The sequence below is a fragment of the Cicer arietinum genome, chromosome 7 (genome assembly GCF_000331145.2).
Source record: "Cicer arietinum cultivar CDC Frontier isolate Library 1 chromosome 7, Cicar.CDCFrontier_v2.0, whole genome shotgun sequence".
Classification (NCBI taxonomy): Eukaryota; Viridiplantae; Streptophyta; class Magnoliopsida; order Fabales; family Fabaceae; genus Cicer; species Cicer arietinum.
The window spans coordinates 61,723,760-61,735,814 of NC_021166.2; the positions used below are offsets into that span (position 1 = coordinate 61,723,760).

The following is a 12,055-nucleotide window of genomic DNA, read 5'->3' on the forward strand; positions in this document are numbered from 1 at the left end:
AGTCTTATTCTTTGCCTTTTACTCTCACCAATTTAAATATTTAAGTAGTTTTTGCCTTTTAGAAAAAGGATTTTGTCAAAAAAGTCCCAAATTTTTAAATCCCTCCTCAAAAATCTCATAATAACTCATAATATTAGATCCCTTATTGAAATAAAGTTGATAAAGCTCCGGTCTATTATTTCAGTGGCTTTAATGGAGATAACTCATAGGCCCAATGTTTTGTTAATTAAGTTTGTTTTTTTTTGAATTTTTTTTATATTTATTTATCTCAAAAAAATATCAAAATTTTTTTGAAGAAAATCTAAAATATTGTTTTCTTAAATAAAATTTCATTTTTTTTTCTCAAATAAAAAAAATTGTAAATCTTTAAGAAATCAAAAAATTTGTATCAAAAAATTTTGAAAAAAAAAATATTTCTCGAAAGAAAATTCAATTTTTTTTTCAAAATAATATCGATTTTTTATTGAAAATGTGGGCCACACGCCCACCTAAACCCACAAAACTTTAAGGACTTTTTAATTTTGTAGATTTTCCTTTTTAGAAGTCTTTTAAACTATAAAATAATTTATCCCTCCAATATAGATTATGACTAATAATTAATGACATGTAAAATTGACATCTCTTTCTTTTGACACTCCATATTCTTTATACAATTACGGTCAAGAATTTTAATTATCGTCACAATATGTGCATAATTTTTTACACGTATTCCGATTAATTTTATTTTTTGGGTACTTTTCTTTGATGTTTTGCCCCGAGAGTAATACTTCACGTTTTTTAATATTAACTATGCTATGAAAGAACAAAGAGCATAATTGGATGATAGTTTGTTACTTGAATCATAGATATCTCATTTATGTTATATTTCCTCTTGAGGTTATGAGATTTATTTTATTAATTATGCCATTACGAGTTCTATATCATGTAATAAAATGTGTTGGCTAAAAATCAGATCAAGCAACAAAGCATTGAGTCGAAAAATAAAAATAAAAAGTATGGAGGCATTCTTTAGCATGAAATAGTCTAATCAAAAATGTTGACAATTAGTTTGTTATAACTTAATTTACATCCACTTTTGGTCCCTTATTTAACTTTGATATTTAAGACATGCTAACGTGGTATGATGACTTGACTTTTCTAATATTTTTTAAATTAAAAAAAAAAATTGTATGAAATAACAAAGAAAAAAGTTAAACCATTATTTATTATTTTTTTGAAAAGCAAAGTTTCTGAGTTTTTTTTCATCACATATCTATCTCTCTCATATATGCCGGAGCATGCAAACACCTAAAAAGCTTTAAAAAAAGTTAATGCTTGACCTAAAATATATTCATAGTAAAAAATAAAAACAAGATCAATACACTCAAAATTTCACATCTCTATGATTTTGATTCGTCCGAACAATTTTGTTTGAATCTTTTTATTTGTATAGATTTCGGATATTTGTTTATGGTTTTAAGTTTTTTTAAATATGTTGGATTTATGGAATATATTGTTATTTTTAATATAGGTGGAAAAAAACTCTTCTTGAATTTCATCATCTTATGAATAATTGATTTATCATTTTTTTTCTTCCTTTAATTTATTTAATTCATAAAATATTAAAAATACAGTCATGACGCAACTCAAATTGGATTAAGTCTGTGTTATATTACAGAAAACAAAATAAAGATTTAGTCACAACTATACGAAATATGCATATTTTTGTTTATAACAATATTTAATTGTTACCTAGTAAACAAAAACTACATGAATTTTTTTATGTTTAATCATAACTACTTTTTATTGTAGCATCGCATGTACGTTTTACAAATTACATTTCACAATAAAAATTCAGCGTAACTAACCCGTTGCATCACAGGGGTTGACATCTAGTCTCATTTAAGTTTTTTTTTTATTTTTTCTTTTCTTTTTTTATTTAACAAAACACAAACGACATACATTTATTCAATATATAGCGACAGCATATTTATAATACTTATGCATATTTATAATACTTATGAAATTAAAGTGATCGAAATACATATAATTTTGAATTTGCAACGTTAAAATTATTGGTTGAATATATTAGCACTTGAACAAAGTTAATTTGTTAATTTGAACAAAATAAACATTGTAATAAGACAGAAAAATCAAGAGCTCCGCACCAAAATGACACAAAATATCATACTTGTGTGAATTATTAAAACTAAAAAATTGTCTCAAATCACTTCACTTCTAAGATGAAGAATAAATAGAACTAAAGAGACAAATATTTGAATTTTTGTCTCACAAATTTTTTGAAATTTTGTAAAATAAAAGGACAACATTGTTAATATTTTAAAACATAAAATATCAAATTGTCATTTAAAATTAAAATAAATGATCAATTCGGAAATATATATATATATATAGCTAAAATGTTAATTGAAATTAAGTTAAGGGACCGCTGGTGTAATTTAGCATAACAAATAAGTAAGTAATTATTTTTAATTTGAAGATTGTATAATATAACATGTCAAATTGATTTGTTGATTGTGATGAGATGATTTATAACTATATACTTTAAACTTTAATTAAAATATAGGGTTAGGTCACAATAAAAAATAAATCAAGATAAGACTTCTTAGAAAAATTAAATTAATATTTTTAAGTTACAATGTAATTAGCAAATGTTGATATTGATAGTTGTATACTATACCATAAGTTTGAACCAATACCTTATAATAATTATATTATTTTATTTATACACAACAAATAAATAAAAATAATTTATTAATATATTCTATTACTAAATTATCTTTATTTATCAAGATAATGTTCTTAGCTTAACCAACAAAATAGTAAATGGAATATGATGTCATAATATCAAAGTTAGAACTTTGCAAATGGTATTTACCAAGTTGTCTATAAAAAGAAGTGTAAATTACTATTTTAATCATTAAAGTATATGATTACGTCATTTTGATATTTAATTTATCTACAAATTTAAATTAATTACTAAATTGTTAAAATAATAATTAAAAGTTATAATTTATTATCATAAAAAATTTAATTTATCATCAAAATACTTAATGATTGTTGTAATATTTAGAAACTAAATGGAATGATATTTCAATAATTTAAAAATTATTTTAGAATTTTTACTAAATTAGAAATCAAAATGCCAATATTTTATAATTGTGGTTTATTTATATATATAAAAAAAAAAGACAATGATGCGATAACTTTATTTTCTTTTCGGAAAATGATTCGCATAGGATTAGTTCTCGAATATTCTTTTATAAAATTAGGTTTAGGGTTCATCTGCAGCCATATATATACCCCATTTTCTCTTACAATTGTTCATTCGTATATACACTCTCTCACAAATCGACACAGTAACTGAACTCAATACCAAAGAGAGAGCAAGATGGCCGAGCAAACTTTCATCATGATCAAGCCCGATGGTGTTCAAAGAGGCCTCGTACGTTTCCTTCTTTCACACCCCTTTTTTTAATACCTATTATTTGTTAAATGATAATACTGTTTATGAATAATTGAAGAATTATACTATCATTTCGAATTAAATTATCCTCATCTGGATACTATTTGTGTAAATTTCCGAGAAAATTTTAGTTTTTTACTTTATTTTAAAATTTATCTGTTTTATTTATTTATTTATTTGAAGTATGTTTTTTGAAATTGTGTTTTGAATTGATGAAATTGTTATTTTTATATGTTGAGAAAATTGGTTGATGAATGCTTTGTTGGTATGAGTTGTTCTGATATGAGTTTGCGGGTTGGTGCATGTTTTGTGCTGAAAGTTTAGTCATTTTTGACTGAAAAGTTATTCTGTTTCAGGTTGGTGAGGTTATTAGCAGGTTTGAGAAGAAGGGTTTCTACTTGAAAGGTAACTTTTATCACACTAATTTTTAGTCTAATTCTGATCAATAATAATCCCTAATCAATAATAAAATGAACTTTTTGGCTTCTATTTTTCTATTTTTTAAATCTGTTTGTCCTACATATAAATCTTTGATCCGTTACTAATCCATAATTTATAATCTGATTGTTTCAAATCTGAGGTCTTCTTTTAATTTAAATATATTTGGATGTCTATTTCAAATTTTGGCTTTGTAGTGTAATTTTGATTTTGTTATTGATGTCTTGATATACAAATTCTATTGATTAGTCTTTTGATTGTGAAATTGTTCATGATGAATGATTGTTTTTTTTTACTTGATTTTAGGTTTGAAACTCCAAAATGTGGAGCGTGCTTTTGCCGAGAAGCATTATTCTGATTTGTCTGCAAAGCCTTTCTTTAGTGGATTGGTGGATTACATTGTCTCTGGCCCTGTTGTTGCCATGATTTGGGAGGGCAAGAATGTTGTGCTCACTGGCCGAAAGATTATTGGTGCCACTAACCCTGCTCAATCTGAGCCAGGAACTATTCGTGGTGATTTTGCCATTGACATTGGAAGGTATTGACATTTTTCTCTTCATAATCTTACTCTTGAATCAACTTTGTTATTTTAAAACCCTTTGTTTTAACTGAATGAATCTGAATGTGATTTTGTTATTATTTTACAGTTTAGTATAGTGAATTGTAGTTTTATAAAATGTTATGTACTTTTTTTTTGCTTTTCTGTGTGTGTTTTTTTTAAACATTGATTTCTCAATCCTTGTTGTATTTGGAAGGAAGACTGTTTCCATGCTTTAGTTTTTCCTTATTACATCATAGTAGCAGTATGTTCATGAAATTTTGAATCGAAAACTTTTAAGACTATTGCTATTACTATTCCTCATGAAGTCACTGTGTTTGAGCCTCTGAGGCATTGCTTTTACTATTTTTTCACCTAATTTATTGAGTTTGATCCAAACTTGTTACTGCGGAACTTGGTTTTTAGTTGTTTTATGGTGTGTAATTAATTACTATTGATGCAGGAACGTTATCCATGGAAGCGATTCTGTTGAAAGTGCAACCAAGGAAATTGCATTGTGGTTCCCTGAGGGCCCTGCCAACTGGCAAAGCAGCCTCCACTCTTGGATCTACGAGTAAAGATATAAACTTCACGTTGATTGTGAAATTCGCCTATTTTTATCCATTGCTGGAACTTCATTAGAGTTTTGTGCGTTGGTTAGGATTTCCAGTTATGTTGTTTCTGTTGAAACATATTCAGTCTGATAAATCCAATCCGAACCTAGTTTTGCTTTTTCTTGTTGTTCATTAATGGTTTTGCTTTAATGTTATTGATTTGGTTACGCATAAATTATACTGTTATCATCTTAAGTACACAGTTTTCTGAATAAATTGGCAGTAACTAAAATCTGTGTTGATGTTCTATTATATAATTTTAGTCGAAATTAAAGGGTTTACATTTAACAGGAAAATATATTAATATGCATAATGCGACTTTTCACATTACTTTTAACTTTTTCATAATGTCCAAATCACTGTCACTATTAATTAACCATTGGTTTCATCAAAAGTTTTTGTTCATATAGTTTGTCTTAGAATTATGGGTTCTACATAACTTTTTTGAAACGAAGTTGGTAATTACAAGCCAGTTTATTTAAAAACTTATTCCCAACTTCCGATGTCACATAGGTGAAGTCATAAAGAAGTATTGATTCTTGGTTTTTTAGAAAAGGATCAATATGTGTTCCTTCCTTTATTAATGGTAGGTATGGATTGAAATAGGTTAGTTGTATCTGTTTGGTATGTTATTCTTTTAGTGTTATTTTTAAATCTTATAAAGACCCATCTAACAGTAAGACCTTTAAATACCATATCATTCAAAAGGCTACAAAAGAACCGAACCACCAAAATCATTGAGCCACCTTTAATGTGAACCTACCACTAATAAAAATTAATTTGGTTTGGTTTGGTTTTGTTTTGTTAAAACTTTACTCACGAAATCCAAACCAAATTAAATATAAAAGTTGGTTGTTATGTTAAAAAATTTACAATAAATTAAATTTAATACAAACACTAGATACCTTATACAACTAATAAAATACTTAGTGTGTTCGAACGAGATAATTTATGTAAAGCCGATATAATTATTTTTCCATGCAACTTAGAAAAAATACTATTCAACTTATATCATTTGTTAATACATTTGGAAAATTATAAGCAATGGAAAATTAAGACTTGTAAAATATGACTACATAATTTTCTCTTTTATTTGTTATATTTTAAAATTAAAGTGCACTAGTAAATATTTAAGCATAATAGTAGAGACAAAATTTATTAAATTTTCATCTTTTTTGTGAAACTTTTTTTGTATATGACAGGATTTTTGAAATTTTCATTTGCAGAACTTGTTCTAGTTCTATGATTGTTTAATCACATAAGCAATTAATTGTCTCATGAATAATAGTTATTTTAAAAAATTTATTAATATGAAACTTGTCTCGTGTATTATTGTTCAATTTTACCACCGGCAACTTGTCTGATATATCATTTATAAATTGTACACTCAAATAACTTTTTTAGTGACTCATTTTCAAAAATATAACATGAAGAAATTGAAATGGGAAAAAAAATTATATTTAGCGTGTTATGATTGTTTTTATTTTTATGTTGATGATATTAAAAAAAATATTAATTTTAATTAATTAATTAATGATAAATATTTATCACTAGTATAAATTATTTGTTCGAACGTAGGGATGAAAAGAGGCTAGGCACTATTAGGGACATGTGGTCTGACCTACTTATGGTTTGGCCTGACCTGGTCTATTTAATAAAAAGGTCAGACTTGTTTTTAAAGTCTATTTATTTAAATAGGTCAGGCTCAGGCTTATAAAAAAGCCTATTAGGTCTGACAGGCCGACATATATATATTTTATTATTTATTATTTATTAATATTATTTATTATTATTATTATTATTATATTAATAATATTATTTCCTATTTTAAATTCTATCAATTAAGCAATCACTCATTAATCAATCACTCAGTAGTGGTTCCATATTTGTTTAAGAGGTAATAATGAGTGTGTTTGTTTCAGAAAGAAAAAAAAACTATTATTTGACACCAAAAATTATTTTTTAGGGTTTAAAGGATGTTTGTTTCAGATTTTTTAAAAATTTTGTTAGAAAAATTATTTTTTGTTTAACATATATAGATATGTACGTTGATATTGGTATGTGGAGAGTATCATGTGGTATGAGTAGAGTATTGAAATATTTTATTGTGAATAAGACTTTTAAATAGGCTTTCAGGTCAGACCAAATTTTTAAAAAGGTCAGGCCATGCCGGAAAAAAAGTCTATGATAGGCCGTAGGCCAGACTTAGGCCTAAAAAATAAATCGTAGGCCAGACTCAGGTCTTTCAAAGCTTGATATGGCATGACCATTCCCACCCCTACTCGAACGACTTCTTTAAGAGTTCATTTCAAAAAAAAAAAAAAAAAACTATAGCTATACACCCTGAGTGATCTCCACACGCCCCGTGAGATCCTCCTAACATAGCTCCAGTCAAGCATTCTCATCTCATGAAGTCACTGTGTTTGAGCCTCTGAGGCATTGCTTTTACTATTTTTTCACCTAATTTATTGAGTTTGATCCAAACTTGTTACTGCGGAACTTGGTTTTTAGTTGTTTTATGGTGTGTAATTAATTACTATTGATGCAGGAACGTTATCCATGGAAGCGATTCTGTTGAAAGTGCAACCAAGGAAATTGCATTGTGGTTCCCTGAGGGCCCTGCCAACTGGCAAAGCAGCCTCCACTCTTGGATCTACGAGTAAAGATATAAACTTCACGTTGATTGTGAAATTCGCCTATTTTTATCCATTGCTGGAACTTCATTAGAGTTTTGTGCGTTGGTTAGGATTTCCAGTTATGTTGTTTCTGTTGAAACATATTCAGTCTGATAAATCCAATCCGAACCTAGTTTTGCTTTTTCTTGTTGTTCATTAATGGTTTTGCTTTAATGTTATTGATTTGGTTACGCATAAATTATACTGTTATCATCTTAAGTACACAGTTTTCTGAATAAATTGGCAGTAACTAAAATCTGTGTTGATGTTCTATTATATAATTTTAGTCGAAATTAAAGGGTTTACATTTAACAGGAAAATATATTAATATGCATAATGCGACTTTTCACATTACTTTTAACTTTTTCATAATGTCCAAATCACTGTCACTATTAATTAACCATTGGTTTCATCAAAAGTTTTTGTTCATATAGTTTGTCTTAGAATTATGGGTTCTACATAACTTTTTTGAAACGAAGTTGGTAATTACAAGCCAGTTTATTTAAAAACTTATTCCCAACTTCCGATGTCACATAGGTGAAGTCATAAAGAAGTATTGATTCTTGGTTTTTTAGAAAAGGATCAATATGTGTTCCTTCCTTTATTAATGGTAGGTATGGATTGAAATAGGTTAGTTGTATCTGTTTGGTATGTTATTCTTTTAGTGTTATTTTTAAATCTTATAAAGACCCATCTAACAGTAAGACCTTTAAATACCATATCATTCAAAAGGCTACAAAAGAACCGAACCACCAAAATCATTGAGCCACCTTTAATGTGAACCTACCACTAATAAAAATTAATTTGGTTTGGTTTGGTTTTGTTTTGTTAAAACTTTACTCACGAAATCCAAACCAAATTAAATATAAAAGTTGGTTGTTATGTTAAAAAATTTACAATAAATTAAATTTAATACAAACACTAGATACCTTATACAACTAATAAAATACTTAGTGTGTTCGAACGAGATAATTTATGTAAAGCCGATATAATTATTTTTCCATGCAACTTAGAAAAAATACTATTCAACTTATATCATTTGTTAATACATTTGGAAAATTATAAGCAATGGAAAATTAAGACTTGTAAAATATGACTACATAATTTTCTCTTTTATTTGTTATATTTTAAAATTAAAGTGCACTAGTAAATATTTAAGCATAATAGTAGAGACAAAATTTATTAAATTTTCATCTTTTTTGTGAAACTTTTTTTGTATATGACAGGATTTTTGAAATTTTCATTTGCAGAACTTGTTCTAGTTCTATGATTGTTTAATCACATAAGCAATTAATTGTCTCATGAATAATAGTTATTTTAAAAAATTTATTAATATGAAACTTGTCTCGTGTATTATTGTTCAATTTTACCACCGGCAACTTGTCTGATATATCATTTATAAATTGTACACTCAAATAACTTTTTTAGTGACTCATTTTCAAAAATATAACATGAAGAAATTGAAATGGGAAAAAAAATTATATTTAGCGTGTTATGATTGTTTTTATTTTTATGTTGATGATATTAAAAAAAATATTAATTTTAATTAATTAATTAATGATAAATATTTATCACTAGTATAAATTATTTGTTCGAACGTAGGGATGAAAAGAGGCTAGGCACTATTAGGGACATGTGGTCTGACCTACTTATGGTTTGGCCTGACCTGGTCTATTTAATAAAAAGGTCAGACTTGTTTTTAAAGTCTATTTATTTAAATAGGTCAGGCTCAGGCTTATAAAAAAGCCTATTAGGTCTGACAGGCCGACATATATATATTTTATTATTTATTATTTATTAATATTATTTATTATTATTATTATTATTATATTAATAATATTATTTCCTATTTTAAATTCTATCAATTAAGCAATCACTCAGTAAACATTCCATATTCAGTAACGATTCCATATTTGATAGTCGTTCCATATTTGTTTAAGAGATAATAATAATTGCGTTTGTTTCAGAAAAAAAAAATATTATTTGACACCAAAAATTATTTTTTAGGGTTTAAAGGATGTTTGTTTCAGATTTTTTAAAAATTTTGTTAGAAAAATTATTTTTTGTTTAACATATATAGATATGTACGTTGATATTGGTATGTGGAGAGTATCATGTGGTATGAGTAGAGTATTGAAATATTTTATTGTGAATAAGACTTTTAAATAGGCTTTCAGGTCAGACCAAATTTTTAAAAAGGTCAGGCCATGCCGGAAAAAAAGTCTATGATAGGCCGTAGGCCAGACTTAGGCCTAAAAAATAAATCGTAGGCCAGACTCAGGTCTTTCAAAGCTTGATATGGCATGACCATTCCCACCCCTACTCGAACGACTTCTTTAAGAGTTCATTTCAAAAAAAAAAAAAAAAACTATACTTAGTGTATTATAACTGCTCTCATTTTTATATTCACTATATTAAAATATATAAATTTTAACTAATTATTTAGTGAAAATATTTATCTCGTCAATAAAATTTTATAATAAATTATAATTGTTCTCATTTTTATTTAAATGATATAAAAGATTAATAATTTTATCTAATTCAATAGTGAACTTGATTCACTAGACATTGAACTTGATGGTATGTTTTGAATGATGTAAAACCGATGTTTGAATCACTAGACATTGAACTTGATTGTTTTGGGTTGATTTAGACTCAAACAAGGAATACAATTGAGTCATGTTAATTGGTTTGGTTTAAATGTTCGAGTTGATCGGAACGTTGGTATGGTTCTTACACCCCTATTGTAGGAATTGAATACCTAAGTTCAAAGGTAACATTTCTACATTCTTCTCCCACCGCCAATGCTCTCCGAATTAGAAAATAAATGTGTTAATTTCTAACTAGGGTAACTAACGTCTGACTAAAGTAACTAACTTGAAACTAAATTTACATCTCAGATATCCCTCTTAAGCTAGAAAGTTTTCACGATACTTGTAGCTTGGGACATATATATTGTAAAAAAAAAAATAATTAGCCAATTTTAAAGTATATCTTAACAGAAAAGACACTTTTAGATTGACTAATTCAAAAATACTAATTGTTGGACTTTTGAGAACATAAATGTATTAGAAGAAGTTATATTTTTTAAAAAAATGCACTAGATATAATTTATGGTGAATGCTTATCCCCAGCAACCCTCCAATACAATACCAAAAACTAAGATCTAATAGGGTATTTTATACTACTAAAAACTAAAATTCCTAAAAAAAGAGGGACTATATGAGCATCCACTAATACTATGATTTATGAGGGCCGTAGGCTTCAGCTTGCATCCACCAAAAGCCCACTGGACAATATTACTCACAACTGAGTAACTCTCCCCACCCTCAATATTTTGGAAGTAACTTTTCACTCTTAAAATCACTGAAACTACAAATAAATATGCCATTTGGATATACGTCTGAATGTGAACTTTTAAAATCATGCGTTGGATTTTTAGATAGGTTGGGTGGGTTTAGTTGCTTTCAAAATTTTAATGTACATATCTAAACAAATATAAATTTCATGCTGTTAGGAGTACATTTTCAACAAATTAAAAGTTCCTCTCCATTCACAAAGGAAGTATGGATAATGTTGATTGTCTTATCAAATTTGTGCACAACATCTTACCTTGTCGTGAGTGTCTTTGCTGGATCGCAATGACGATACCTTTGTTTGCCAAAAAATCCTACCAATAGTGTCATGCCACCACATTTGCTCAGCTCACTCCAAGTTTGTGCTATCATGGAACAAAGTGGAGTGTTTTAGAAAGAAAAAATGGTGCGGTGCTGTGGCTAGAAAAATGTAAAGGTGGGGTAGCAGCCATAGTAATTTCATTTTCATAATAACAGGCTACCTATTATGCACTCATTAAAATTTTTAAGGTGACGTTTTTTAATCTTCTGCAAACCGTGTTCATGCTTCAGGATTTCATAACATTGGAACAACAGACCTAATATAGGTTGTTCCCTTGCGAACCACTTTTCCTGCTACTTCACACTAAACTCCATTGTTGGTGACATCTTGTCTCATCTTTATTTTCTGGCTTAACACCGTAGTTTTTTTTTTGAAGGGCTGAACACCGTGAAATGACATTTGTGTAAAGCTTCAGGAGTCTGACTATCAATGCCAGTAAATGTAAATCTCATCTCATTTCTTTGTAAAAGGAACATTTAAATTATACTGCTAATTAATTAAATTTAAAAGAATAGAATATTTTTTATTGGTGAACACGAATGCTACCACAAGTCCACAACTATGCAAAATAACTTGAAAGAGAAACAACTATGCAGAGCATTGATTCTATCACTCAAACAAATATGTAGTATAATAAACAATCAAG

The 12,055-nt window shown here is 27.5% G+C and overlaps 1 protein-coding gene across 1 annotated transcript; it reads left to right on the forward strand.

Annotated features, from left to right (window-relative positions):
* The first annotated feature begins 3,287 nt into the window (after positions 1-3,287).
* On the forward strand, positions 3,288-5,176 carry LOC101511116 (nucleoside diphosphate kinase 1). The gene is made up of 4 exons (XM_004515277.4): positions 3,288-3,445; positions 3,823-3,871; positions 4,211-4,442; positions 4,906-5,176. The coding sequence occupies exons 1-4, from the start codon at positions 3,392-3,394 to the stop codon at positions 5,018-5,020; spliced, it is 450 nt and encodes a 149-aa protein (XP_004515334.1). The 5' UTR covers positions 3,288-3,391; the 3' UTR covers positions 5,021-5,176.
* Positions 5,177-12,055: the final 6,879 nt, after the last annotated feature.

Excerpts from the sequence above, each read along its gene's own strand:
- LOC101511116 (XM_004515277.4), top strand. The coding sequence starts at position 3,392 with ATGGCCGAGCAAACTTTCATCATGATCAAGCCCGATGGTGTTCAAAGA. Across the intron at positions 3,446-3,822 it reads ATGGTGTTCAAAGAGGCCTC|GTTGGTGAGGTTATTAGCAG; the intron begins GTACGTTTCCTT and ends ATTCTGTTTCAG. Across the intron at positions 3,872-4,210 it reads GAAGGGTTTCTACTTGAAAG|GTTTGAAACTCCAAAATGTG; the intron begins GTAACTTTTATC and ends ACTTGATTTTAG.